General features: G+C 40.5%; 3 protein-coding genes across 5 annotated transcripts in view; 2 read left to right on the plus strand and 1 right to left on the minus strand.

The window, feature by feature from the left end:
- The window catches only part of NFAT (NFAT nuclear factor), a 53344-nt gene extending 48636 nt beyond the window's left edge, over positions 1-4708 (plus strand). For all 3 annotated transcript variants that reach the window (XM_068298264.1, XM_068298263.1, XM_068298265.1), the window contains 2 exons: positions 1497-3611; positions 4184-4708. In XM_068298264.1, the coding sequence (XP_068154365.1) occupies positions 1497-3611; positions 4184-4188 (2120 nt within the window). In that variant the 3' untranslated portion in view covers positions 4189-4708. The remainder of the gene's footprint in view (positions 1-1496; positions 3612-4183) is intronic.
- Positions 4709-7372: 2664 nt separating this feature from the next.
- pyd3 (beta-ureidopropionase pyd3) lies at positions 7373-9240 on the minus strand. Its single transcript, XM_068298544.1, has 4 exons — positions 9013-9240; positions 8439-8701; positions 7746-8365; positions 7373-7681 (listed from the first exon to the last, which is right to left on the minus strand). The coding sequence occupies exons 1-4, from the start codon at positions 9114-9116 to the stop codon at positions 7508-7510; spliced, it is 1161 nt and encodes a 386-aa protein (XP_068154645.1). The 5' UTR covers positions 9117-9240; the 3' UTR covers positions 7373-7507.
- A 1275-nt stretch (positions 9241-10515) lies between these two features.
- On the plus strand, positions 10516-19569 carry LOC137583631 (ATP-binding cassette sub-family A member 17). The gene is made up of 12 exons (XM_068298721.1): positions 10516-10799; positions 10851-11454; positions 11529-11672; positions 12137-13184; positions 13318-13922; positions 13976-14874; positions 14947-15293; positions 17343-17550; positions 17837-17896; positions 17968-18165; positions 18228-19163; positions 19238-19569. The coding sequence occupies exons 1-12, from the start codon at positions 10516-10518 to the stop codon at positions 19434-19436; spliced, it is 5532 nt and encodes a 1843-aa protein (XP_068154822.1). The 3' UTR covers positions 19437-19569.
- The last annotated feature ends 5210 nt before the right edge of the window (positions 19570-24779 follow it).

Below are 24779 nucleotides of genomic sequence, written 5' to 3' on the forward strand. Positions count from 1 at the left end.
CTGACGACGGCAACGGAACGGATCATCATGTGAAAGCTCTTAAAGCGTTAATGATGGGACTCTCTGGTCTACGAACGAGTATGAATTCATTTAAGTATTGCTCGGCTTTTGAAGTCTCAGCATTATGCCCAAGAGATATATCATCAGCACACAGATAATAATCAGAGCTAAATCTAATCGGGTACCCTCCTATATACTGCTGCTGCCTGCTATACCCACACACATGTATATGTTGTTTATTCTTTATGTTTATCATTTTGGGGTATCGGGGATCGGCATAGACATACACTTATATGCCTATATACACATATATATATACCTACTCGTATTTATAACTAACCAACATTCTAAATTTTAATCTAGTTTAAGCCAAACCAACGAAAGAAAAAATAAGAATACCCAAAAAACAAACAAATTACAATTCACAATTTACATCATATATAAGTTAGATTAACTATCGATAATTTTAATTACTATTATTAAGAAAACGAATCGTCCTTGGGTATTACTTGGCAAGAAGTTTGAAAGAGAGAGCGAGAATGTGTGTATGTGTGTGAGAGAGTGAGAGAGAGTGAGAGTTGGAGTAAAAGTGTGTGTCTGTGTGAGAGAGAGTGAAAGTATATGATTGAATTGAGATCGATTTCTGTTTCTATTGACTGTGATCCTGTGGTTCCTTTTTGATCGGTCTGTTGCGCTCCTGTTGCTGATCCTCCCAATGGTTTTTGCTCTTCATCTTGAATCGTGTTCAATGCTTTTTGTATTTTCCACTTTTTTTTTTTTTGTTTGTTTGTTCGTTTGTTGTGTGGATTTGGAATCAAACATATATATATATATTTATATAATATACAAGTTCATATATGCTTCATCATGTAAGGAAGGGGAGGAAAGTGTTTGGCCGTTTTGAATCTGAATCTGAATCTGATTGAATGATTGCCCATTGTGATGTGAATGATTTGAATGGTACAAGTAATATCCAGTAATAATTATATCTAGCATACGAATAGACATCAAAAAGTATCTATAACCATATAATATACATATATTTTTTATATATATACATATAGCAAAGTCTTCTTCCAACTGTCTCTCTTTTTTTTTTTCCTTAACTTTTAGATTTTATTTCGACCCTTTTTTTTGTTTTTATTCCATTACTTTTTATTTTTCAACAATTTTTGTTTATTTGTTATTATTATTATAATTATGATACATTCTTTTTTTTTATTTTGGACTTTACTTTTAAATTAATTAATTAATCGATTTTTTCCATAATAACCCGCTCTCTTTTATCCCAACCCATGCCCATGCCCATGCCCACGTCCATGACCATGACCATGACCACCCAAAAACCAACCCACCAAAACCTCCCCCTCTCCACTCTGCCCTCTGCCCCCAATTTTCTTGATCGCACATCACATTCGTGCGCTAATTATTTGATTTTACATAATTTCGTAATTAAATCCATACAATTTTGTTATCTCTATCTCAATCTATTGTAGATGTTGTGAGCAACTTTATGGATACAACAGCAGCTCCATCCAATTCGAATATAGTCGGCAACAGCTCGAGCAACTGGTCGGACAGTGTCAATGTCAACGGCAGTGTGAGTGGAGTGGATCCCAATGGTGGCCTATCCCCAGTGGCCTTGGTGGCTGGTGGCGAAGTGGAGACGAAACATGAAATTGATTCCGGTATGATGCCACCGCCGATAACCACACAAATACCGATGGGTGTGCGACGCTCATCGTTGCCCAGTGTGGCTGGGACACCGATGATAACCGATCAGCAATTGGTCCATTTGAGTGCCGAGGCGGCAGCCCTCAAGAGTGAGCTGCTCGATGAGAATAGTTCGCATAGCAGTCCGGTAACGGTTAACGTGGCCCAATTGACGCCATCGGAGAGCGTTGGTGGTGCTGGTGGCGCAGAGCAGCCTGTACTGCATCCGGGCAGCCCGAACGGTGCCCTCCAGCAATACCATCAGCAGGCAGCGGCAGCGGCCGCTGTGGCAGCAGTTCGTTTCGCGACACGTAAGACAAGTCTGGATACCATAATGTATGATCAATCGAATAGCTTGCCGGGCTTCCCCAGTGTGGTGGCTCCAGCCACTGCTGCAGCGGTGGCCGCCGCCGTTGACATCGATCCGGCTGCTGTGGCCGTGGCCGTTGAGATGGCCGTCAAGAATGAGATAGTCAAGCATGTGGTGCAGCAGCAACAACAGCAGCAACAACAGCAGCAGCAGCAGCAGCTTATCGAAGAGCTCACCAAATCCACATCGGTGGTCAGCAGCAATGGCACTGTCACCGAACCGGCGGCAGCTCTGTTCACCAGATCGGCTGTGATCGATCATGCCCTCACCGATATGTTGCAATCGAAAGTGAATTCGGTAACGGCAGCAGCATCGAATGCAGTTCTAGAGCGCAGCCTCTCCTTGAGCTCCACCAATTCGAGTAGCTCACTGAGCGGCAGTGAACCATCACCGAATAGTTCGCCACTCTCACAGGATATTATACTCAATTCAGAGCCAGCTGCTGCCCTGGGGGCCGGATTACCCATGCAACAGCAGCAACAACAGCAGCAGCAGCAACAACAGCAACAGCAGCAGCAACAGCAAGTGGCAACAGGCGCCACTGGTGCCGTCGATGCCCTGTCCACTGACATAATAATGAATTCCGCCGTCTCACCATCGACCATTCTATGTTCGGCGAATGGCGCTGCCACAGCTGTGGTGCCCAACATTTTGGCTCCCCATCAGGTGACCATGGCCAATTCCATACTCAATGACATTGCCATGCAACCGGAGCCCACACAGCAGGATGCCACTGTGGCAGCATTGGCCTTGAGCAACATTATGATGAGTCCACCGAATGCCTCTGTGGTCACAGCCGATGCCCTACCCCTTAATCCCACGACGCCAGCCCTCCAATCGGACCCGGTGGCAGCGACAGCAACCTCAACGGCTGTTAGCAATATGATTCTGAAGGCGGCTGCCGATTTTATAACCACCCAGGAGCAGGAGCAGCATCATTTCCACCATCATCAGCAAACGATGCCCCATCATCCCACACAGCAGGCGGCTGTCCCATCTGCTGTAACGGCAGCAGCAGCTTCCACCGATCCGCTGGTTAATCTGCTCCTGGGCAATCATTCGAGCACACCGGAAACAGCTGCTGTTGCTGCTGCAGCTGCCGTCGAGGCGGCTAATTATCAATCGCTTGCCGTTGCCCATGCCCACTCCCATTCTCACTCCCACACCCATCAACATTCACACTCCCACGCCCTCGCCCATGCCCATGCCCACGCCCATGCCCATACGCACGCGCATTTGCCCGTTGTGCCATCCACACCACAAGAATCTCTCATTGTTGCCTTGGCCACGGAAAATGCTCTACAAAAATCGGTGGCCACCGCCGCTGTGACCACCAATGGTGCCGTTATGACTCAACAGGCCTCGACGCCGGCAACAACTGCTGGCAGCATTCTGCCCGCTGCTGTTGGCGCTGTGGCCGCTGCCGCAGCTGTGCAGCAGGCAGTCCAGCCACCGATACCACAGGAGTTAACCACAATGTCGGATCAGGATCTGATTAGTTACATAAATCCGAGTACCTTTGATCAGCGTGAGTATTAAATACTAATAATGAAAGAAACCTAAAAGATCGAATCTCTTCCCAAAGGCAAAGTCAATTAGTTGCACTATAAACTGCTTATATTTTTCTCTTGAATAACGTTTCGTTGTTACGATTTCGAAGCAGTGCAATTGTTGCACTAGAAACTGCTTTTGGTTTTCTCTTGAATAACGTTTCGTTGTTTCGATTTCGAAGCAGTGCAATTGTTGCACTAGAAGCTGCTTTTGGGTTTCTCTTGAATAACGTTTCTTTATATTAATTTCGAAGCAGTGCGATTGTTGCATTAGAAACTGCTTTAAGTTTTCTCTTGAATAACTTTTCGTTGTTTCGATTTCGAAGCAGTGCGATTGTTGCATTAGAAACTGCTTTTGGTTTTCTCTTGAATAACGTTTCGTTGTTTCGATTTCGAAGCAGTGCATTTATTGCACTAGAAACTGCTTATGGTTTTCTCTTGAATAACGTTTCAAAGCAGTGCGATTGGATTTGTTTCGATCTCAAATAGTTTCTATTGCTTTTGTTTCTATTCTCATCGTTTCTCATGTGTTTCTCTCTTCTCGTTGCAGTTTAAACACACATCCGTTTGGCCGATCATCAAATTAAGTCTGTGGCAATTTTTTTTCTAATCTAATTGTAATGATTTCTGCACATAATGTTACGTAATATTACTTCTCTACACAGGCTTAGGAACTAAGCATAGATAATAGACACAAATATATGTATGAATGGATGTAGATGAGGATTTAATGATGGATATATATAAAATGGTGACCACCCTCAGAATCACCCTCCTCCCTCCTTACCGCACAAAACACATGGGAAAACAAAGAAAACAAAAAAAATGTTTTTGATGTTTATTTTTTTTTTTTTTTTTTAATAATTTTCCGTATGACTTTATATTGTAATTACTATTATTATACGATTGAATTTTTTTTGTTCTGTTAATTATTGATTTTTTAAGCGAAAGTCAAATTATCTCAAAAATGATAACGACTGCCATATACCCTACAAAAAGAAAAGAAAATGAAAGAAACGAAACGAAAGAAGAAAACAAAATTCGACCATAAAGAAATAAATTTTATATTTATGCACATGTACTGCTTATTATTATTATCATTATTTTCTTTTTCTTTATTATTTCTGTCGGCAAAGTTGAAGTCTGATTTGTAAATCTAAAAACAGCATAATTATTATAATTACCATTATTATTATAATGTTTTTTTTTTTTATTTGTGGGGTTAACGAAAACATATAGGGGAGAGAGAAATTGTATGTATTTAATTTACAATATATAATTTATAATCTACGAATATGAATATGCGAAAATTCCAAAAGACTTTTTATTTAAACAAACAGAACACTATGAAAGAAATAACAAATAACTATAAAATACACTACAAAAAGGAGGAAGAATGAAATGTAAGGAAGAAGTCAAACAAAATGTTTTTTTTTTTCAATATATATAAATATATATGAATATCTGTTAAAGTTACAAAAAAATATTGAACTAATATTATTATAAAATAATGCTTATATTATTATTATTATTATGTTTATGATTATGATTATGATTATGAATACATTTATTATTATTCTTGTTATTAAAAGTTGTCTAACGTGATTAAACGATATATGGATGTAATTGTATAAGTTTCAAACCAACAGAGTTATCCAACACTGTGGGAACGGAGAGAAAAGTGCTGCAAAATACTCGTTTCGTTTCGCAGTTCAGCGAATCACATATACAAATACGATTCTACACACTTGTGCAACAAATTGTATGGCTTTTACTGTGTAATACATCATTATATATATTATATCTATGCCAGGGTTTCCTTTTTTTTTATTTGCTTGATGTGTGTAATGGAAAGCAAAACGAAATGAATCGATTTATGTAATTGTAGAGCAGTAGAATGAAAAATAAAATGAATTCGAAGAAATTATGCATTTGTAGAACCCACGAACTAATTTACCTACAAATATATACCAAACGAATTTTCTCACAACTCAGAAACCTGTCTAAAAACTTGTCAATCTTGTCTCAAATTCCAATTTGGCCCCCCCAATGTGCGTTTGACTCTTCCAAAGTTGTAATCGATATTGATTCGATATGCGAACATATCGATAAGACATAACTTGCACGCATTTGCCTATCGAAATCGCAAAGAGCAACGATTAACAGTAAATATGTAATTCATGGGTTTCACACGATTTTAATGTAAACTAATCAAAACCAAAATACTTACAAAGAATACAATCTCAGAGATTGTAAAAAAAAAAAAAACCGAAAATAATCGTAAACTTTACCTGAATAAAACAGATTGAATGTATTTTTGATGTCCTTATTTTTGCCATTGAGCAAAATATACACTAATATTTACATATGTATTTAATACATAATACATACACAAGTATGTATGTGTGTGTGTGAATTAAACGCGTATCAATTAAAAAACACGAAACACTAAATATTAATTGTTAAATGTTGTTCGAACCAATACAAGACAAATAAATCCAAAATCAAATGCTTAAATGGTACTATACACCGATGTATGTATGTATGGATGTATGTATGTATATGTATGTAATAACGAATATTATAAACGATCCATAAAGACCTCACTTGAAGCAAACAACATCGAGATTTGATTGCCGCCGATTCGTTATCTCTATTTTTGAATGTGAAATAAAATGTGTAAACGAAAAAAAAAAAACAACAGAAAAATAAATGGCTTTCTTATTAACCAGAGAAGTTTGCAAGTCCAGGGTCATAAAAAGGACAACTTTCCCCCTGAAAAACTTAAACTTAAATGAAACAGACTCCTCTATTCAGTTGTTTACTCACAATATTCTGCGGATCAAACCGCCGTCTGAGGCGAAGTGAGTTAGTGATCTGACGAATCCGTGAACAAGTGAGTGAACGAGTAAGCAAAGTGAACCTCACTAACTGAAGGAAGTTGCTCGATGTTGATCAACTCAGAAAATGAATTGGGGATTCCCCCTTTACACTCTCGTCGGTCCTGTCAATGTCCATCGCATAGATTCTAGTGATGTGGACTAAAACAAAAAACATCGATATCATCGATCTTAATCTATTGTTTCAAAATAATAATCGATGTTCTTCTGCTCTCATTAAGTTCTTTAAAATAATTTTTAACAAAGGACTTGGTAAGTCTTGTCCCTTGGTTTTTAGTAAGCCAAAACTAAAACAATTTAAAAAAAGTATTTTTGAACTGCCGAAGCTGAATTCCGTTCAGTTACAAAACAATTAAAGTTACAAGAAGACAATCTAAAAAAATAATGGAATAAATTTTGTCAATTTGATAGATGACAACTTAAACCCAAACTTTGTCAATACATCGATAAATTGCCAGACATCGACATTAACAAAAAATATCGGTAAACATCGAAAAACATCGTTAAAGAATCATCGAAGTTCTTTCTTCATCCCAAAACCGAAGTCGAAATACGATAAAATTTCAACTTTGATTTCGATTTTTAATCACATCAATAAGCAAGACAAATCTTCAAAACTCGTTTTTCATGTTTTTTCTTCAATGCATATCTGAGATTTCTTTGATCCATATATTTTCCGATTCGATATATCTAATCAGCCAAAATAATTGAACGATTTTAAAACGATCCAAAGAATCTAGACTTTTACTTTAATTTTCGTAGATTTTAATCATTAACCAATCTTGATAAGGAAATATCCTCGACGTAAAGCCAAAAAGAAACATTTGCCCAATAGATGATTATTTTGCGAAACGATTTATTTACAATAACGAAAGAAGTACTCAGATTTGAGATGAAATAAAAGAAGTATTGAAGTCAAAGGGATACAGATCGATGGGTAGACTCAAAAGGATTGGAATAAATGCTCGGCCGGGTTAAGTCTCTTTAATGATTTGCGGTTTGAAGTCCGGTTCGCAGGCCTTTTGAAGTGATTCCGCATACAAGGGCAATCGTTGGGTCATCCGGAATCCCCAGAAATCCTTAACCTGGCGACATAAATTCAAATCCATTTCGGTAATCAAAAGGCCATCGCGACTGCGTGATAAACTCTATGGATGAAGAAGGTAATCAATAAAGCAATCAATTCTAGTGTTCGACAAGGATTGAACCTACCGGAGTCCTGGAGCCATCGGGAGCAGCCACATAAGTGGATCCGTAGAAGGGTCCAAAGTCTTTGTGGGCCTTTTGTCCATCACCGGATGTATACTCGTTCGGGAATTGTTCGATGCCAACACGGTTAATGGGGACCGTGAAATAGCTATTGGCTATGGCCGCATTCCTGGCCTCAATGCTCCACAGTGGCTCCGAGAGTCGTCCAATAGTGGCCGATGGATTGAAAACGATTTCAGCTCCATTCAGACCAAACATCATCCAGTTCTGTGGATGATGTCGGCCATAGCAAATGTTAATGGCCAATTTACCGAATTCCGTCTCAAACACAGGATGTCCTGTATTCCCTTCATAATAGTAGGTCGACTCATTGAAGTCACCGACACGGGGAATATGATTTTTGCGATGCTTTCCCAGATACTGGCCACTGTTTGAGATGACAACAGCTGTATTCCATATGGTCTCACCGTGCTCCACATCTCGTTCCAGTATGGAGTGTATGATAACCATGTTGTAGGCCTTGGCCAATTCGGTCAACATTCTGGTAGTAGGTCCATGTTCAGCCTCCTCGGCGAACTCACACCATGGGAATTTCTCGCGTGTACAGAATGCAAATGGCATGGCTAAAGCGAAATGGAGGAAAATTGTATTCATTTCATTCAATGCTTTGGGTTCATTCATCAATTTATCACTCACTCCATGCCTCCTGTGTACAGATCACATTACATTTGGCCTCAGCTGCCGCCTTGATCATGGTCTTCACCTTGTTCCAGATGGCTTCGCGTTGCCTCTCAATCGGCTCTGTGGTGGACAAAACTATGGAATTCTGAATGGCTCCCACACGAACCAAACGAGGACGACGTGTTTGCTCTGGCCGAGCATTAAAACGATAGCCCTTGATCTCAAAATCATGTTCTTTGGCCAAATCTGTGGCACTTGCAGGAATTTCCAGAATTTGTCTAAAAGAAAAAAAAAAACAAATATAAAATGAACATTTTTGAAGATGGGTAAACAAAATTTCGACATTTCCCTTTCCGTATCGAAATGGTTCGACAAGTATATACATATATGTACATACATATGTGTATATGTAGAAGTATGTGCTATATTTAAATGTTAGCCGTTGAGAACATGTGACACGCTCAAATTTGAAGATTTGTCCAGCTAAGTAAGTATGGAAATCTATTTTTACGTTTCATATCAGTCATCGCACTTAGTTATCACACTTAATCCCCGGACTAATTGATAAGAGAGATCGTTGGGTACTTACTCCTCCTCAAGGCCGTACAAAATGCGTTTAACCTCCTTCAATTCAGCTGGGGGCAAATGCTTCTCCAAGCATTCATTGAGTGATTGCAATTCGAATTCGGACATTGTATTCAAATGTAAAACAATTTCAATAGCAAAATAACAAATCAAATGTAAGTATATATTGTATTTTCTATTTTGTTTTGACTTGCCGAGAGAGAGCGAACCACTGACAACCACTCTCGATGGGTGCTCGTAGTGGAATGTATTCGGTCCAATCACAGGTCTACATATGTTTCTGACCTCCTTCTGTTCGTCCCACAACCCCCCACGATCATACGATGCTCTAGATGAGATACACAAACACACACACACACTCAGACACACATGTTATGGTCGCCATATGCTTCGATCTGGCCTTGTTGACCTTGGGCCTCAATTATGCATAATTCTGGAAGTTAAGTATATTACAATTTAATTGATGGCCAACTGCAACTGAGAAACTTCCCTTGGGACCAACATGGGGTTAATGTTGAAACTCATTTTCTGTTTCTCTCTCTCTATCTCTTATTTGCCCTTCTCCTCTCAGTTGCTGGCAATTTCTGATTCTCAGCGACCGTGCACTATGGGAGAAAAGACAATTTTTTCATATTTTCTTTGGCGTCGTTTGAGATCGTAAAAACCTGTTTTACATTCAATAGTAATTAAGGGGTTTCGATCACGACCGTGTACCTAGTTTCTCCATATCACTTCAGGTTTTCGAAAGAAACATTTCAAAGTAACTGCATTTGCAATAATTGTATAATATAAATACTAAACCATATTTTTTTAAAGTTCTCATTGATTTAATGGCGGTTTAAAAAACATCCAAGAGTTTTGGAGGAATCGAAGAATTGTTTATTTCTCATTTTAAAGAATTTTTGGAACCTCTTGCATCTAGAAGACATTCTAAAATCGGTTTGAAATGTAAAAAAGACATAAAATGACTGTCTATAGCATACTTTTGGGTGCAAAGATCTCCAGATCTTACAAAATCTGGACGTAATTGGCTAAAACCGAGTTCATATTGTCTATCGAATGGAGGTTTGGGTTTTGGAATTTAGACGGAAGTATGAACAAAAAAAAACAGAGTCTTAATCCACATTTTACATACATACAAAAACTGAGAGCCGGCTCTTTAAATAAAGAACATCTTTTTGTTTATTTCCATGTCCTTGGCAATGAACTACACACATAAATTATAATTATAGACAATCTTGAACTTTCATTTTCCTTAACAAATTGTATTCCCTTACTCTTTATTTCATAAGACGGCCTAAAAGTATACTTTAAAAAATAGAATCCAAGTTGCGGGCATCGCTTCGAGGTAGGAAATCAGTTTTAACAAGTTTTGCATTAAATCGTCTTACTCTTGCCTTAATGGAAAAGGAATTAATACATTATTTTAAAAATCTTCGCATAGATGGCTTTTCCCTGGTTGTCACTATTGACAGTTTTTTTCTCCAACTCAAGTTTTGGGGGGAAGATGCTCTGTTTTTGTGGCCGGTGCTGCTTGAGAAAATGTGAAATATTTGGTCTATTGGTGATCAAGAATTTTCACAAGCAAACGGAAAATAAACTCACCCTGTTAGTCTCGATATTTTTGCCAGTGATCTTTGCTCTGGCATTGGTGTTCTATGGCTATTCGATTGAAAGAGAGCCGGAGAAGAAGTGGATACAGTACAATGCAGTGCCTTTGGATGACAGCTGGAAAAGACTTGTGGAGAAGATCAATTGGCGACGCAATGAAATGATCCGAGAGCAATCGGAGTAAGTTGTCAATGTTAGTGTAATCGTAAATCTTTTAATATCTATATTAAGATTTCAGAAGAATGTCTTTGTGCCACAAATAATTGTCGGCTATGCACCAAATGGAACAGTTGCCATCAATCGATTGGTGGATGTAGCGCTGGGTAAATTATCCTTGGCCGGCCACCAAATTGCTGGCTTCGATAGCTGTGAAAAGCTTCGAGTTCGTGCCACGGCGGATGAGTATATAGCCAGTATTTGTTTCCATTACGACAGAGAGAAGGATGAAAGCCTGTCCAATGGCTTGCCACTTCAATTGAAATTCTCCATACTGATGCCGTCCGAATTCCGTCTCTATGAGAGAGCTTGGTTGGGCTCTAGTTGGACAACGGATCGCATTTACGACAATCGTCATTTCTTTGGACAAGATGCCATCAATGAGAATGGCGACTGTACTGGATACGTACGAGAGGGTTTCATCCCCTTGCAATATTATTTAAGTTACACTTATCTGCAAATGTCAGCCATGGCCGGGGCCAAACCGTTGCCAAAAGTCGATTTGCGACGTTTCGATGGCAATCCAAATATTTTTAGTTTGTTCGAAGAGGGTGTGGACAAATTGAACGTATTGGCCTTGATTGTTGGATTTCTGTTTCCGGTAACCGTATTAGCCAAGGTAATTCAACAATCGATTTTGATTTGTAATACAACTTTCTTACCTCTCTGTTTATCTCCCCACTGGGTCCTCAGCAAATCGTTGAGGAACGTGAAACGGGTCAACATTTTGGCCTACAAATCAATAATATTACCATGAAAATGCAGAAAGCTGCCTGGTATTTCAATGGCATTTGTCAGTTGCTAATCACCGCCATTTTGTTGTCCACGATGCTAAAGGTAAGTATCTTTAAAGAACTATAACTTTCGATATCGGCCATCCACATTTACAACCATTTGATTGCTAAAGGAGTAATAGCCTAGTCCAGCACTTCATATTCCATAAGATAACTTCTTTGAATCAATCATCCTTCTATCTTTATACAAACTCAGGTGAAATAGTCCCTTCTGAACTATTGAACCAGTTAACTGTGCCTCTAACTTTGTTTTGCCTATCCTCTCTCAAGACAACAAAGTAACAGTTTTTTGTCAGCAGATTACACAAGGATTTCAATTTGAATTTCTAAAGACAGCTACTTGAGTTGAATATTATCACACAACATTTATAGGACTACGACTATGCAAAACAGAAACAACTTTATCATGTCCAAGCTTAGACATAAACCAGTTGAGAATTATATGCCACTTTTTGTCAAAGTCCCAGATCTATTTAAGTTAGTTGTGTTCTTCCTTTTTCATTGCAGGTAAAGTGGAATGGCCAACAAGCAGCCATAAGGAAGTGTCCTTTGCATTTAATATTCTTGTTTTTCATATCCTATGTAATATCGGCCATGGGTTTTGTCATCCTAATGTCTGCCATTATGCGTACCACCAAAATGACTGTGGCCCTTGTGCCAATATGCTGGCTACTCACCTGTTTACCATTTCTGTCCGCCCAGCCATTCGAGTCCAAGTGGTCCAATATACTGTTCATGTCATCAACGATTCTTCTTTGCAATGTCCTGTTCAGCCATGGCCTGGTTAAACTGTTGCGTTTTGAGGAGTTTGCCACACCATTGACAACTGATCAATATCTGTATTCGAATATTATGTGGCATGAGCACACTTTGATCATGGTGATCGGTTACTTCTATGTACAGACTGTTCTCTATATACTGGTGGCCCTCATTCTGAATGGCAATATTTACGCATGTCTGATGAATACCCTGAAGGGTAAGTATATCAGCAAACTGTGGCATTGTTTGCGTGGGATGGTCAAGAAACGTCAGCGTAAACGGCGAAAGGCCCGCGAAAAGCTTGTCAGGTTGAGAGCTGCCGAATCGCGTAGAATATCCGAGATAACCGATAATAGGGAAAAATTCACACGAGCAACAATATTCGTACGTAAGGATCGCACCGAACTGAAATCGGCATCGGCTGTGTCTATATCTTCGACAGAAACAGCTGACACACTCGTCAAACAATCTGAGGAGAAGACAGCTGATGGCGCTGCGCAAGGCAACAGATTTTGGGCCTGGTGGGACAGATTTTGGGATAACTATCCTCCTCCACCACCCCCAGATACGAATACAAACGACGAGGTGCGACGAACTGAGTATGAAAAGTTTCAGAAATATGGCATTGACACGACAACTGACAAGGATAATTATAGCCCTGACATGAATATCAATTCGGTAAACACATCCCAGATGGATGAAATTTTTTCTTCTCCCACCATTGAGTTCTCTAATGTGTGGAAAAGGTACAGCAAAAGTTATGTGCTCAAAAATTTTTCACTCAAGGTATATCAAGGTAAGTGATCATGAAACGAAACAGTTTAAAGATGAATTAAAACCGCTTTTGATAGTTAGTTACTTTGCCAAACTTCTAAACATTTACTTAGTTCAAACTAATAATTCATTCCTCTCTGTCTTTGGATTGAAAGATGAAGTGGTTGTCGTTCTGGGTCACAATGCGAGTGGCAAGACAACTCTGATGAAAATACTATCTGGCGAGATTCAACCCACACTTGGGAAAGTCTATATCTCTGGCCAAAATGTGAAAAGACACTCGGCAAAGGCGTTTGCCAATGTGGGCATGGCAATTCATCATATTGATCTTTTTGGCGAATTCACATTGGCCAATCATCTGATGTATTTTAGCCGATTGCGTGGCCTGCGTCGTCGTCAATCTCAGGAGGATGTCGAAGATTATGTGCAATCACTGGAACTGGAGGATATTAGAGATAAGCCGGTAAAGTCATTAACATCGGGGCAGAAGCAACTGCTCCAAACATTGTGCGCATTTGCCGGACGTACGAGGATCGTATTGCTGGACAAACCACTCGAGGGCGTCGATGAGCATAAGATGCGTTTGTTTTTCAATTTCGTTGCCGATCAGAGAGCGGATCGCACAATATTCTTGACCACAAACAATCCAAAGGTAGCCAGCAATTTGGCTGATCGTGTGGCCATATTGGTGAAGGGATATCTGCATTCGTTCGCCACAGAGAAGACTATATTCCAAAGGTACAAGGATGCCTATCGTTTGGTGGGTTCATCGTCCTCATATTTGCACGTTTTCACAACTCTTTCTCTTGGCAGATGTTTCACGTTAAGGAATATTGCGATACTGTCAAATTGAGGAAATATCTGGCTTACCATATACCCAAAATAGAACTGGAGTCGAAAATCGGCAATACGTTTGTATATCTAATCAAGTTTAGTGACTTGGTCAATATCGTTCAGTTGTTGGAGGAGTTGCCCACGCGTCTTGAGGACCTACAATTGGTTAGTTACCACTTAATTGAATCCAGTCTAGATATCATTATGTTCAATGCCCTGACATATGAAGGAGTTGTTGGCAAAGAGGGAAGACGGAACGGCTCAGATCGCTTCAGAAACACCAATCAAAAATCGGCATTCAAGATCATTGCATCCAATACGGAGGTCCTGGAAAGTGTAGCCCAAAAGATTCGGCGCATCGACGAGACCCATTTAATGATAAGAAGAAGTCAACGTTTAGGTGGCATTCGATTGATCTTAGCCCACATTGGGCAACTGCTTAAGAAGCGTTTTCTCGTCGATATCAGGCACAGTGTCTTGCCTGCATTTCAGGTATTTCTGCCCATTCTTCTGGCCGTTTGGACCCTGAGCGAGCCCTATTTGAGATCTGCTCGTCATGTCTTGCCCACAACGTACTTCAACTTAAGCCAATATGAAGCTTCCTCCATCAGTCTAGTGCTACAAAAGGGCCCACATACCCAACCCATCGATGCAGCCATTCAACACTATTTGAAAGAACCGATTGTCCATCAATTGGCTGCTGATATCGATCCCATGGAATACATACAAAATTATATATCGAAGCATTTTATGTTAACCGACATGAAGTTCGTAGTTGCTGCCATTTTTTCTAATGACCAGGTGGAGGCATTGTTCAATTTCAATTTACATCGTTCTGCGCCGCTTAGCCTGTCCCTGGTCATGGATGCCCTGGCCGTGTAAGTTTGAGCTAGAGCTATAAACTCCTTACCGAACCCTCTTCTCATTTGCCTCTTCCACTATGTCTGCAGTGGCTATGTGAGTCCCGAGTCAAGAATCATTGTTTACAAGGAAACATTACCATATGCCACCATCCATAAAATTGCCCTACAGTCTGGTCTGGGTACGCACGACTTTGTTTTCAAACTCACAATGTGCTTTTGCTTCTGTTGCATTTGGGCCCTGCCTCTGCTCAATATTAGCTTGAGTCGTGGCTATCGCTATGGACGAATCGAACTGTTGGCTGGCATGAGTCAAGGTACTCTAATGGTGGCCACCCAGATCTATGGCTTGTTAAAGGTCTTTGCCGGCCTTTTGCCCATAAATGCTGCACTTATCATATTTCGGTATAAGCTTCTTATGAATGTGGATAACTATTGTGAGTATCATATGTAAATGTATATATATAGAAAGTGGCCACTAGGATAGCCGGCTTTTGGTAGTCGAACTCTGATTCTGATAATCTCGGCTCCCAGAAAAGCTATTGAATATATTTTAATACTAATTTGTTGGTTATTGTATTAAGATGATGACTTGCAAACATGGACGTGTCAGCTTTCGTCGCTCTCTTTAGTATTATAGACACACATACATGTCCTCTTCCTCGTATGTCCTCTGTACACACACATACATGTCCTCTTCTTCGAATGACCTCTTTAAAGAAGTGGACAATCTTACCAAACATTTTCAATTTAGCTTCGTTTTGGGGCCAATCGAAATTTCGGGTTTTCGTGTATCCCTGTTTCTTAAGGTCTTTCGGCCTAAAGCCGTTTAACACTTGGAAGTCGAGAAAATCATAATCAATGTGGCCACTACTGTACATAGAAAAGTCCTTTTATAAGCAAACCAACCAAACAAGATCTGTCTATATGCTGATTGACTCATTACATTACATATGGTGACTTTAATTGGGGGGAAATGTTATTAAAACTCCTTGCACTTAGTTAAAACATACGCTTATATAACTTATATAGTTCATGTTCATGCTAGGATATTAATATGGATATATGTACCTATGTATATGTAAGTTACGAGTCTTAAGTAGGAGCCTGGTTCATGAATGCGAGTCTGGTCCCTACTCGGGAGCCAGCTATGAGTCTATCATACGTGCTTCCCTGTCGGAGTGTGGCATTGCCATGATCCTTCGGATACACATGGAAGATGACACACAAGACTCTTTCTTTAATCACTAGTTTACCATGAAACTAATTACATAGAAGCTTCGATTTAAAGTTATAATTTGTTTATTGGTCACTTGAATATACTTCTGGTTCCGAGGCCAGACTAAGACTAAAGCTACTCCAGAGTTCGGGGACTTAAATATACCTCAAGAGGCCTGATCAATGTCTATTGATCGTACCGTGGTTGATGTTGAGAGCATGTCACTCTTCCGGTGAAGTCAGCAGAAACGGGTTGGTTACAGTTGGTGATAGGAAGTTAATATTGGGTCAAGCGTTAAAGTGCTTACTCTAGGTATAGGAAGTCATTAATGGAACAAGTGGATAGTGTGGATTAATATGGGTCACAATGTACTTCCTAGGGTTATGGGATGTGTGTGTTGTCAACATGACTTTTAATGAGAAGGGGTATACTACCCGAAACTCATTCAGCAGTTTCTGGTATTGCGTCTCGTCTTGCTGCATCATAGTGGGTCGGTTCCACTTGTTCTGTAGGAGTCGGCGTATCGTGGAGAAACGCGTCTGCTAACTTGTATGTCCTTTTTGAGTATCCATAAAATAGTACAGCTTGAAATATTGATCCAATCTGGAGTTTCTCTTAATGTAGAGGGTGGACTTACCGAGTTATCTTGTCTATTTTGTGCCTTATTTGTCGGGTGCCCATTCAAAGCTAATAGCTTGTCTTAAACTAATCTTATCTTAATTGAAATTTGTTCTTTTTCGCAAGTTTTGGCATTTTTTATTAACTTTTGCTTCCCGATCTCCTTTAACATCGTGGATCTATATTCAAATAAACTTTTTTTCATTTTGTCGTTTCTCCATATATATTTTTCTCATTAGTTCTCTTTATAGCATTTCTCTTTGTCCTTTCCGTGGCAGGGTATATTATAGATTGATTTTAACCTTTTTTCCGTGTGGTTTCCCCGCTCGAAGCCTGTCTGAGAAGCCTGTGGAGAAGGCGACAGATTTAGATATCCTTGCCGCATCCTCCTTTGGTTCATTAGATCTCTTTATAAATGAAATTCCTGGCCGTGTTCAGAATCATGTTTTTTAATCATTAGTCCAGGTCAGTCCAGCTTAATCCAGTTGTCCACCCATTGCGAATTCAATGTCCAGTTATTAAAGGCGAAATCATTTTCCATTTTATTTAAGAACTTTAGTTGGTCTTTTCTTTAATATGTATTATTCAGTAACCCCTTCCTCAGTACTAATCGATTTCCATTGCTTCTTCCGGTCACAACATTATGCAGTAATCTATGTGTATATAGTCCTGTCTATCGTCTTGTGTGTTCTGTCGATTAACAATTTCATTACCACCTGGATAATGGATGTTCGAATCGGCTATGTTGTGATATTGATATTTTATTGTTCGGGCATATTGTTGTATCTACTGTTTTATGAGTTGAGATCCCTGGATGCAGATAATATTGGGGTTATAATGCTGGACTTGCATCCATTGTATGCCCTGATGCATAATCTATTTCGTATGTATAAGACGTCATTGACGAGTCAAATGTGTCGCGATCATCAGACTTTTGCCACAAGTGTCTACCTGGAGCTATGCAAGATTCAACCAAATTGTTGTGGTAAATACGATCAATGTCCCTCCATTCAATGTGTGGAATGTAAATTTAAATTATGATTTAAATTTTTCAGAAATGAAATTGCAAAGTTTTCAATATTCTAATTATTTGCTGCCAACTCATCTGTTGATATTGATAATGTGGATTTTGTTCTATATTAGACTGAAATGGAAGTGTCTCAAACATAATCGAAAGGATGAGAAACTCGTCCGGGATAGTGAGTATGTGAAATGGAGATTGGACAAGTTAGTTGTCAGCTCTAGCTGGTTTTGGTTTTCTTCTTTCCACACAGTCCCGATAGCAAATACGATCAGAGTATTTTGCATTTAAAGCAACGCCAAGACTTGGAAAATACATGGATTAATGAAAAGACACGTGTCCGTACCCTGGAACGACCGAGCATCAAGGATAAAGCGTTGCATGTGGAAAATTTGGGAATGTTCTTTGGCCTAAGAGCCGTGTTGAAGCATATGAACTTTATGCTCGAACGGTAAGTTCATAGTTTTAGATATAGATGAAAAATCAGTCAGCCTCTCTGCTATATGTATATAGCAATCAAGTGATGGCCATATTGGGACGAAACGGTTGCGGTAAAACCGTTCTGCTTAAAGCCATTTTGGGCATATTTCCGACACCAAGTAGTGGCCGTATAACCAGCTATCAGAAGGGCACCTACCAGTTGCATGAACATGAGGATTATAAGCATTTCGGTTATAGTGCCCAGGATGATGATATCAAGGATGGCCTCACCGTGATTGAAGCATTCCAATTGGTCCTACTCATACGAGGCGTTAAGAGTGCAAATGTGAAACGAGAGGCTAGAACACTGTGTCAGGTCTTTGATTTGTATAAATATCGCTTTCATTCATTAACATATTGCAGTCGCGGAGTGATGAAACGGTTGAGTATCGCCTTTGCCATGATAGGCTATGCCGGGCTCATACTACTAGACGAACCGTTTGCCTATTTGGACATTATAAGCCAACGTGTTCTATATTATCTAATACAGAATTTGTGCAGTCATGGTCGAGCAGTGCTGTATACCTGTTCCGACTCGCATTTCGTCGAGCCGGCCCATCGTTGTGTGACCCTCAATCAGTTTGGTCGCATGGAGGGCATTGGCGAGCGTTTGCAACTGCAACAGGATGCATCATATTCGCACTATTATCAGATTGAGGTGCGTTTCAATTTGCGTAGTGTGATGCAACTTGTCTTGGCCCTAGAAACCAATGATGATAGCCAATTCGATGTGTCTACTATTGAGCCAGACGATGTAAGTTCCATCGATGTCGAATCTGAATTGGCATCTGAATCGCCCGATAAGGACGATTTTGAAATTGAGTTTGATGACTCAGTTCATTCAAGTATATATCAACTAAATCTGGAATCGAATGTCGATCAGCAACCTCGATGGGGAAGTAATAATCGTCTCAAATATTGGATGGTCTATAGACTTATTGAAGATATCTTTCCTCATGCCATTATAAAGTAGGTAGTCCCTCCCCCATTCTCACCCAAACTGACCCTTATGTCGCTTCTTTGTTCTTTTTTATTATTTGCAGAAGGATAAGTTATCAAACAGCTTGCTTTTGGCTCTCGAGTAAACAGTATAGTGTTCCCAATGCCTTGGTCACTCTGCATAAAAATCGGAACACATTCTATTCATATGCGATAACCCCGCCTACAACTGATTCCATATATCGAAACTTAACGCATGGACAAACCAAAAGAAATCCATCCGATGAAGGACATCTCAACTGACGATAAACTAAAATACAACTTGATTCTTAAAAATATAGAGAATACTCTAGGAAGAATGCTTTGGGTCGTTCTATACTTTTCATCGACAATATGACAAATCCGACATGCACCCCAAAATAGAACTGATCCATCCGTGCTCAACCTTTTGTTTCTTTATTTGAGAGCTTTTCAAAGCTAACGCCAGGGTTTTCCGTCGCTTTGGTCACCAGTATGAAAAGTCTTTGCTTCCCTGCGTTTTAGTGAAGTCAAATTCATAAGAGAAACAATGGGCTCTCTTTTTTGACATAAATACAAGTTAGGAGTTCCCATTTCCCTTATAGGTGAATTCTTACCATTTCCTTCCTTAGGAACAAGGATTTGACTTGGGAAACTCTGGGTTTTTATAGTGAGACACAACACAACACTTGATTTAGAACGTTATAAGATTTTATTTAGTTGTAGTTGATTTAGTTAGTTCTACGTCTAAACTAAGACTGCCCGCTCTGTCGAGCGTGGTCCCTTAAATATACCCCGAGATGCCCGGCGTTGGGATCGTCTTCAAAGTGGGTCGCCTCTTCCGGCGAATTCTGCTTATCGGCAATATTCAAAGAATGGCTAGGCTAGATGATACAAAAGTGCTTATGCTAGAAATGGGAAGTGAAGTGTCTAGTGTGACCCAACATGGGTCGTCTTGGGTCACATATCTGCTTGGGTCGCATAAACACTAGGAAATATAAGTTGCTTACTTGGCTAAGTGTGTTAAGTGTTTACAGGAAATGAAAGATGTGGGTTTTTTAGTTGACTAAAGTGAGAAGTGATATAGGTCGCGATGTACTTAGGTCATACGCGTGTGTGTGTGGTCTGGTCTGTTGGTGTACCTAGAATGTGCAGGGGTGTGTGTGTGGTCAAGGGTTAGTGTTACTTAGATCGAGGGAGGGTATTTTTCCCGACACTCGTTCAGGCATTTATGGTAGAGTGTGCCGATCGAGTCCCTTTGTAATGTGAGAGGCCGGGGTGCGGGGCATGGTCCGGCTTGTAAAGGGAATGGCGTCCCGATTGGGGACTCGTATTTAAAGATTTGGTAGCTCTCCACCGATGAGAGGCACAAAATGATAGGGGCTTGTATTGGAAGTAGAAGGGTGTTTTTAGTGTGATATTAAATTTAACTTAGCTTCTAGTTGCTTAGGTGCTATGTGTTTAAGTGTGTTTCTACTTAATGTGTGACTTGTGTAGCTTCTTCCCTGTTTGTGTGATTACTGTAACCCTTTTGTCTTAAGCGACTTTTTCCTGGAAAAATGTCTTTGCGTGATTTCCTTTGATTTGTTTGTTGGCCACGAGAATTTCTTGGTCAACCTCATATGACAAAGGGTTGTCCCTTTTCAGTTTCTTGGCCCTATTTGTAACTGCTTGTTGATGCTCGAGCAATTCTCTAACGTTCTTCAGGAGTGTTTCTTTGGGATTGGCGGTTTCGCCCACGCCTTGTGCCGATGTTCGATTAAAAAAAAGGTCGACGGGTTTCTTTTTGGTTACGGAGTGTATGGATTGGTTGTATCTTGTGACCGTCAACTTTGCCAACTGCGCAGCGCTCAACTTCGGGTGCTCCATGCGTAAACATGGGTATATTTCTAGGAACGTTGAGTGGAACCGCCGTACCTGTCCTTTCACCTTACTTTTTTGCGAAGGGGTCCGGTAAATCTCAATTTGTAGTTCGTGCAGATGGTTGATGATGATGGGGCATAACAATCCTCGCTCGTTGTCCATTACTATTAATTTGGGCACTGAGAAATATGCTAGAACGTCCATAAGTTTTTCTTTGAGGTGTATAGACGATCTGTTCTCGATGGGGAACAACATTGCGTACTTCGAGAATTTGTCAATGCAGGACAAAAACCATAGTTTCTCAATTACGAAGAGATCGATATGTAGAATTTCGCATGGCATGCAAGGTATTGGTGTCGGCTGCAGGTGAGGTTTCTTTGGTCGTCGGTTGTATTTTTGTGTTCCACATACAGTGCATTTTGACACATAACTCTTGGTTTTGGCCGCCATTTTTGGGAAATAATACCTCAAGAGAATTTGTTGTTTGTTCTCCAGGTAATTCCTATGGGCTCTTCGGTGTTCTTTTTGGATTATGTCCTGGATTTGATCCTCTGAAGTTATATCCTCCACGATTTCTTGTGCTAGGCGGATTTTGTAGTCGTTAAAATATTCCCAGATTATGGATTGTATTTCGGAAACGGCGATTTCCGGTATCTTGATTCCATTTAGATGAGTTTTGGAAAGTGCTCCTTCAAGTGCAGTTCTAGATAGGGCAATGTCTTGGGTCAAATTTATGTGTACCATATGTCGCTGGAATCCAGGGTATGGTTCGGTGGAGGTGTCAATGCCTGTCCCTATGATGACGATTATCTGATTTCGAAAAGAGTTGAGTGGGGTGTCAACCCGGTGCAGTGGGAGGCGAAGTGTTTGTCCTGCCGACTGTGCTAGCCTGAGAGGGTTTAGATGCGAGGTAATGCGTGACAAGGCATCGGCCACTGCATTAGCTTTTCCCGGCTTATAGAACAACTTGCAATTATATTCCTCAATTCGGGCCTTCCATCTTTCATTTTCAGCCTTTTTGGGGCTTCGTCGGTCATCCAGTTGTCTTGACTCACCCTTGGAGTCTTCAGAGACATCCGATCCTTCCATGGCCAAGTGATTCAAGGCTTGCCTTTGGTTGTGCGCACGATCCTCCGGTTTTCTTTGATCGGTTTTATTCCCTCCGTGATGGTGACCGTTGTTCCGGCCATAATTATTTTCCCAATTGGTTTTCTTATAGGAATTTCGTCCCCTGTAGGTGTTATGTTTGTAGTCCTTATCGGATTTGTAGTTTCCCCTGAAAGGGTTATCGTTGTTTCTATGATTTTTATCGGAGAGCGGGGCCCGATCGATTTGGTACTCCTGGATCCTGTCGACAACATCTAAAGCGGCACGGTATGTGGCGTTTAATGTAGTCGGGGCGAAGTGTACGAGATGTCTCTTTACTTCCATGTTTAGGTTGCGAATAAATTCGCTTGAGCTGTTTACTTCTTGTTGTCGGAGTGTGGATTCTTTTAGTTCAACCGATAGAGGTCCTTCGTTAATTTTCTCCACATACAACCTGTGCAGTGCTCGAAATTTAACGTAGTAAGCTTCTACTGTGTCATGTTTTTGCTGCAGGTTCCGCATGGCAGACAGGATAGCCTCCGGGGGGCGTTGATCGGAGAAGTGATTTCTCAGCACGCGTTTAATGGCTTCCCATGATGTGTTGTCCCCCTCTTCTTCGTAGTAGATATCAGCGGCTTCGCCGGTCAATTTCAGCCGGACACGCCTTAACATCATTTTATACGCGATTTGGTTCCCATTTGCCGCGATTTCAGCCAGTACCTCCTCAATTGAATTAATCCACCGGCCGAGTTCGACATGACCTCCAGAATAGGACGCCAGTCCGTTGCACAAGTTGTCTACGTATGCATTCAAATTAGGGGCTAAGGTGTTTGAACTGAGTATTTCGATTTGACCGGTTGACTCCACTCGGGATCTTGGTTCGCTATGAGTCACGGGAGTGGCTACTGGTGGCGTATTCACAAGGGTTTCACTGTCCGTTGTGACATACGCGGCATCCCCTGCGGATGCCAATTGCTCGAGTTGAGCATCCAATTGATTGATGACTTCCCGTAGTCTATCAACTTCAGCATCTCTTTCGGCTATGGCACCCATGGCTTCCTGTAGTGTAACGCCCATGTTTTCGATGTCGCTCATTTCAGTTTGCTTATAGCAACCCTTTTTCCAATTTCTCAAATATTTCTATGTTCCCTATTATAGGACGCGACGCTTGTTCTTATGAGTGGATGACTCCTAAGTGTGTATGTGTATACCTGGATTCGAATCTCACCCGTTGATACTCACAATATTATCTGTAAGAATGAGAAATACACATTAGGATACCATATGCTAGATTGCTACCAATTTAGTAGCTCATTTATACTGTCATTATGCCTTAAACTCTCAGAAAGGGGTAACAATTTTTGGTTTTCGGGTTATTTTCCGCTGAGCGTGCATAATTGGAAATGCATTTGTGCATGTGTTTCGCATTTCTCCTTTCGCCCCTTTTATGTGTTGATTCTGTCCTATATTGTTGTTTTTCAGGAGTTTTCTGTTTCTTTTACCTCAACCTTCTGACTAGGCATATTCTCATTTTGTGTTTCTCAGAAACACGTTGTAGTATACTTTTAGGGATAGATTATAAGTAATTAGAACTTAAGCATAATGTCTAGCTTTAAGTACCGTTAAGGACACTAGCCATAAGACCAATGTAAATGTTCCCCTATAAATCACTTCAAGTCAAACCTTGGCTTCGCCTACTTTACCGTAGTGGTCAAAGTTGGTGTAAGGTTTAATTTAATATCAGCCAAGAACATGGATCGATCGGACGAAAATTTCAATCCAACTGTGCAAACGGGAATAATTTATTGCGACTCCTCTTCTGATGACGAGAGCATGGAGGAGGAAATCATGGAGGCGGATTCAAGTTCTGAATCTGAAGGGGATTCAGACTCAAATTCCGAATTATTCCTTTGGGACATCAGAAGTGGGTCACCGAGCTCTGATCAGTGTTACAATTTATGGGAGGATGACTTTGCCAGCTCAGGAATTATTGTGCCTGTTCCGGATGGAGATGAGGAAACAATCCCCTTCCCGTTCCCTATGCCGATCAACGTTCCCGAGTTGATCATTCAGGAATATCTGGATTATGCCCCACCATTTGAGGAGTCGCTTTCCACTATACCCAGCTTGAAGAGACGTTCTCTAGTCAGTCGAGTCGAGTCAGTTTTCCGTTACGAGGAAAGTAGAAGGCGAGCTGGGTGTCCCAGCTTAAGGGGTGTACTCAAGTGGAGGCATCCCACTTCTGCCCTCAGACGGCCAAGATAAGCTGATTAATAAACTAAATCACAGAATCAAAGAGCAAGAGTTTGTTTGATATTTTTTTCATTAGTTGAGGTACTAGCTCGGATTTTCGCAGCTCCTTATGAGGGCTTGGGTTTTCAACCAAATACACTTTTTCCGCAACTCCTTGAAGGAGGGCTTGGCTTTTCAACCATTCATCTATTGTTGCAAGACACCGGAAGAGGGAGTTTAAATTACATATCCACCCATGGTGGTAATTGAACCTTGCCACTGCATGTGGCTAGATTTTCTTTCTTTTTATACCCTTGCAGAGGGTATTATAAAATTGATCAGATGTTTGTAACGCACAGAAGGAGACGTTTCCGACCCCATAAAGTATATATATTCTTGATCAGCATGAGAAGCTGAGTTGATATAGCCATATCCGTCTGTCCGACT

This window comes from Drosophila tropicalis, unplaced genomic scaffold (assembly GCF_018151085.1).
Source record: "Drosophila tropicalis isolate 14030-0801.00 unplaced genomic scaffold, ASM1815108v1 contig_867, whole genome shotgun sequence".
NCBI classification, from domain to species: Eukaryota; Metazoa; Arthropoda; class Insecta; order Diptera; family Drosophilidae; genus Drosophila; species Drosophila tropicalis.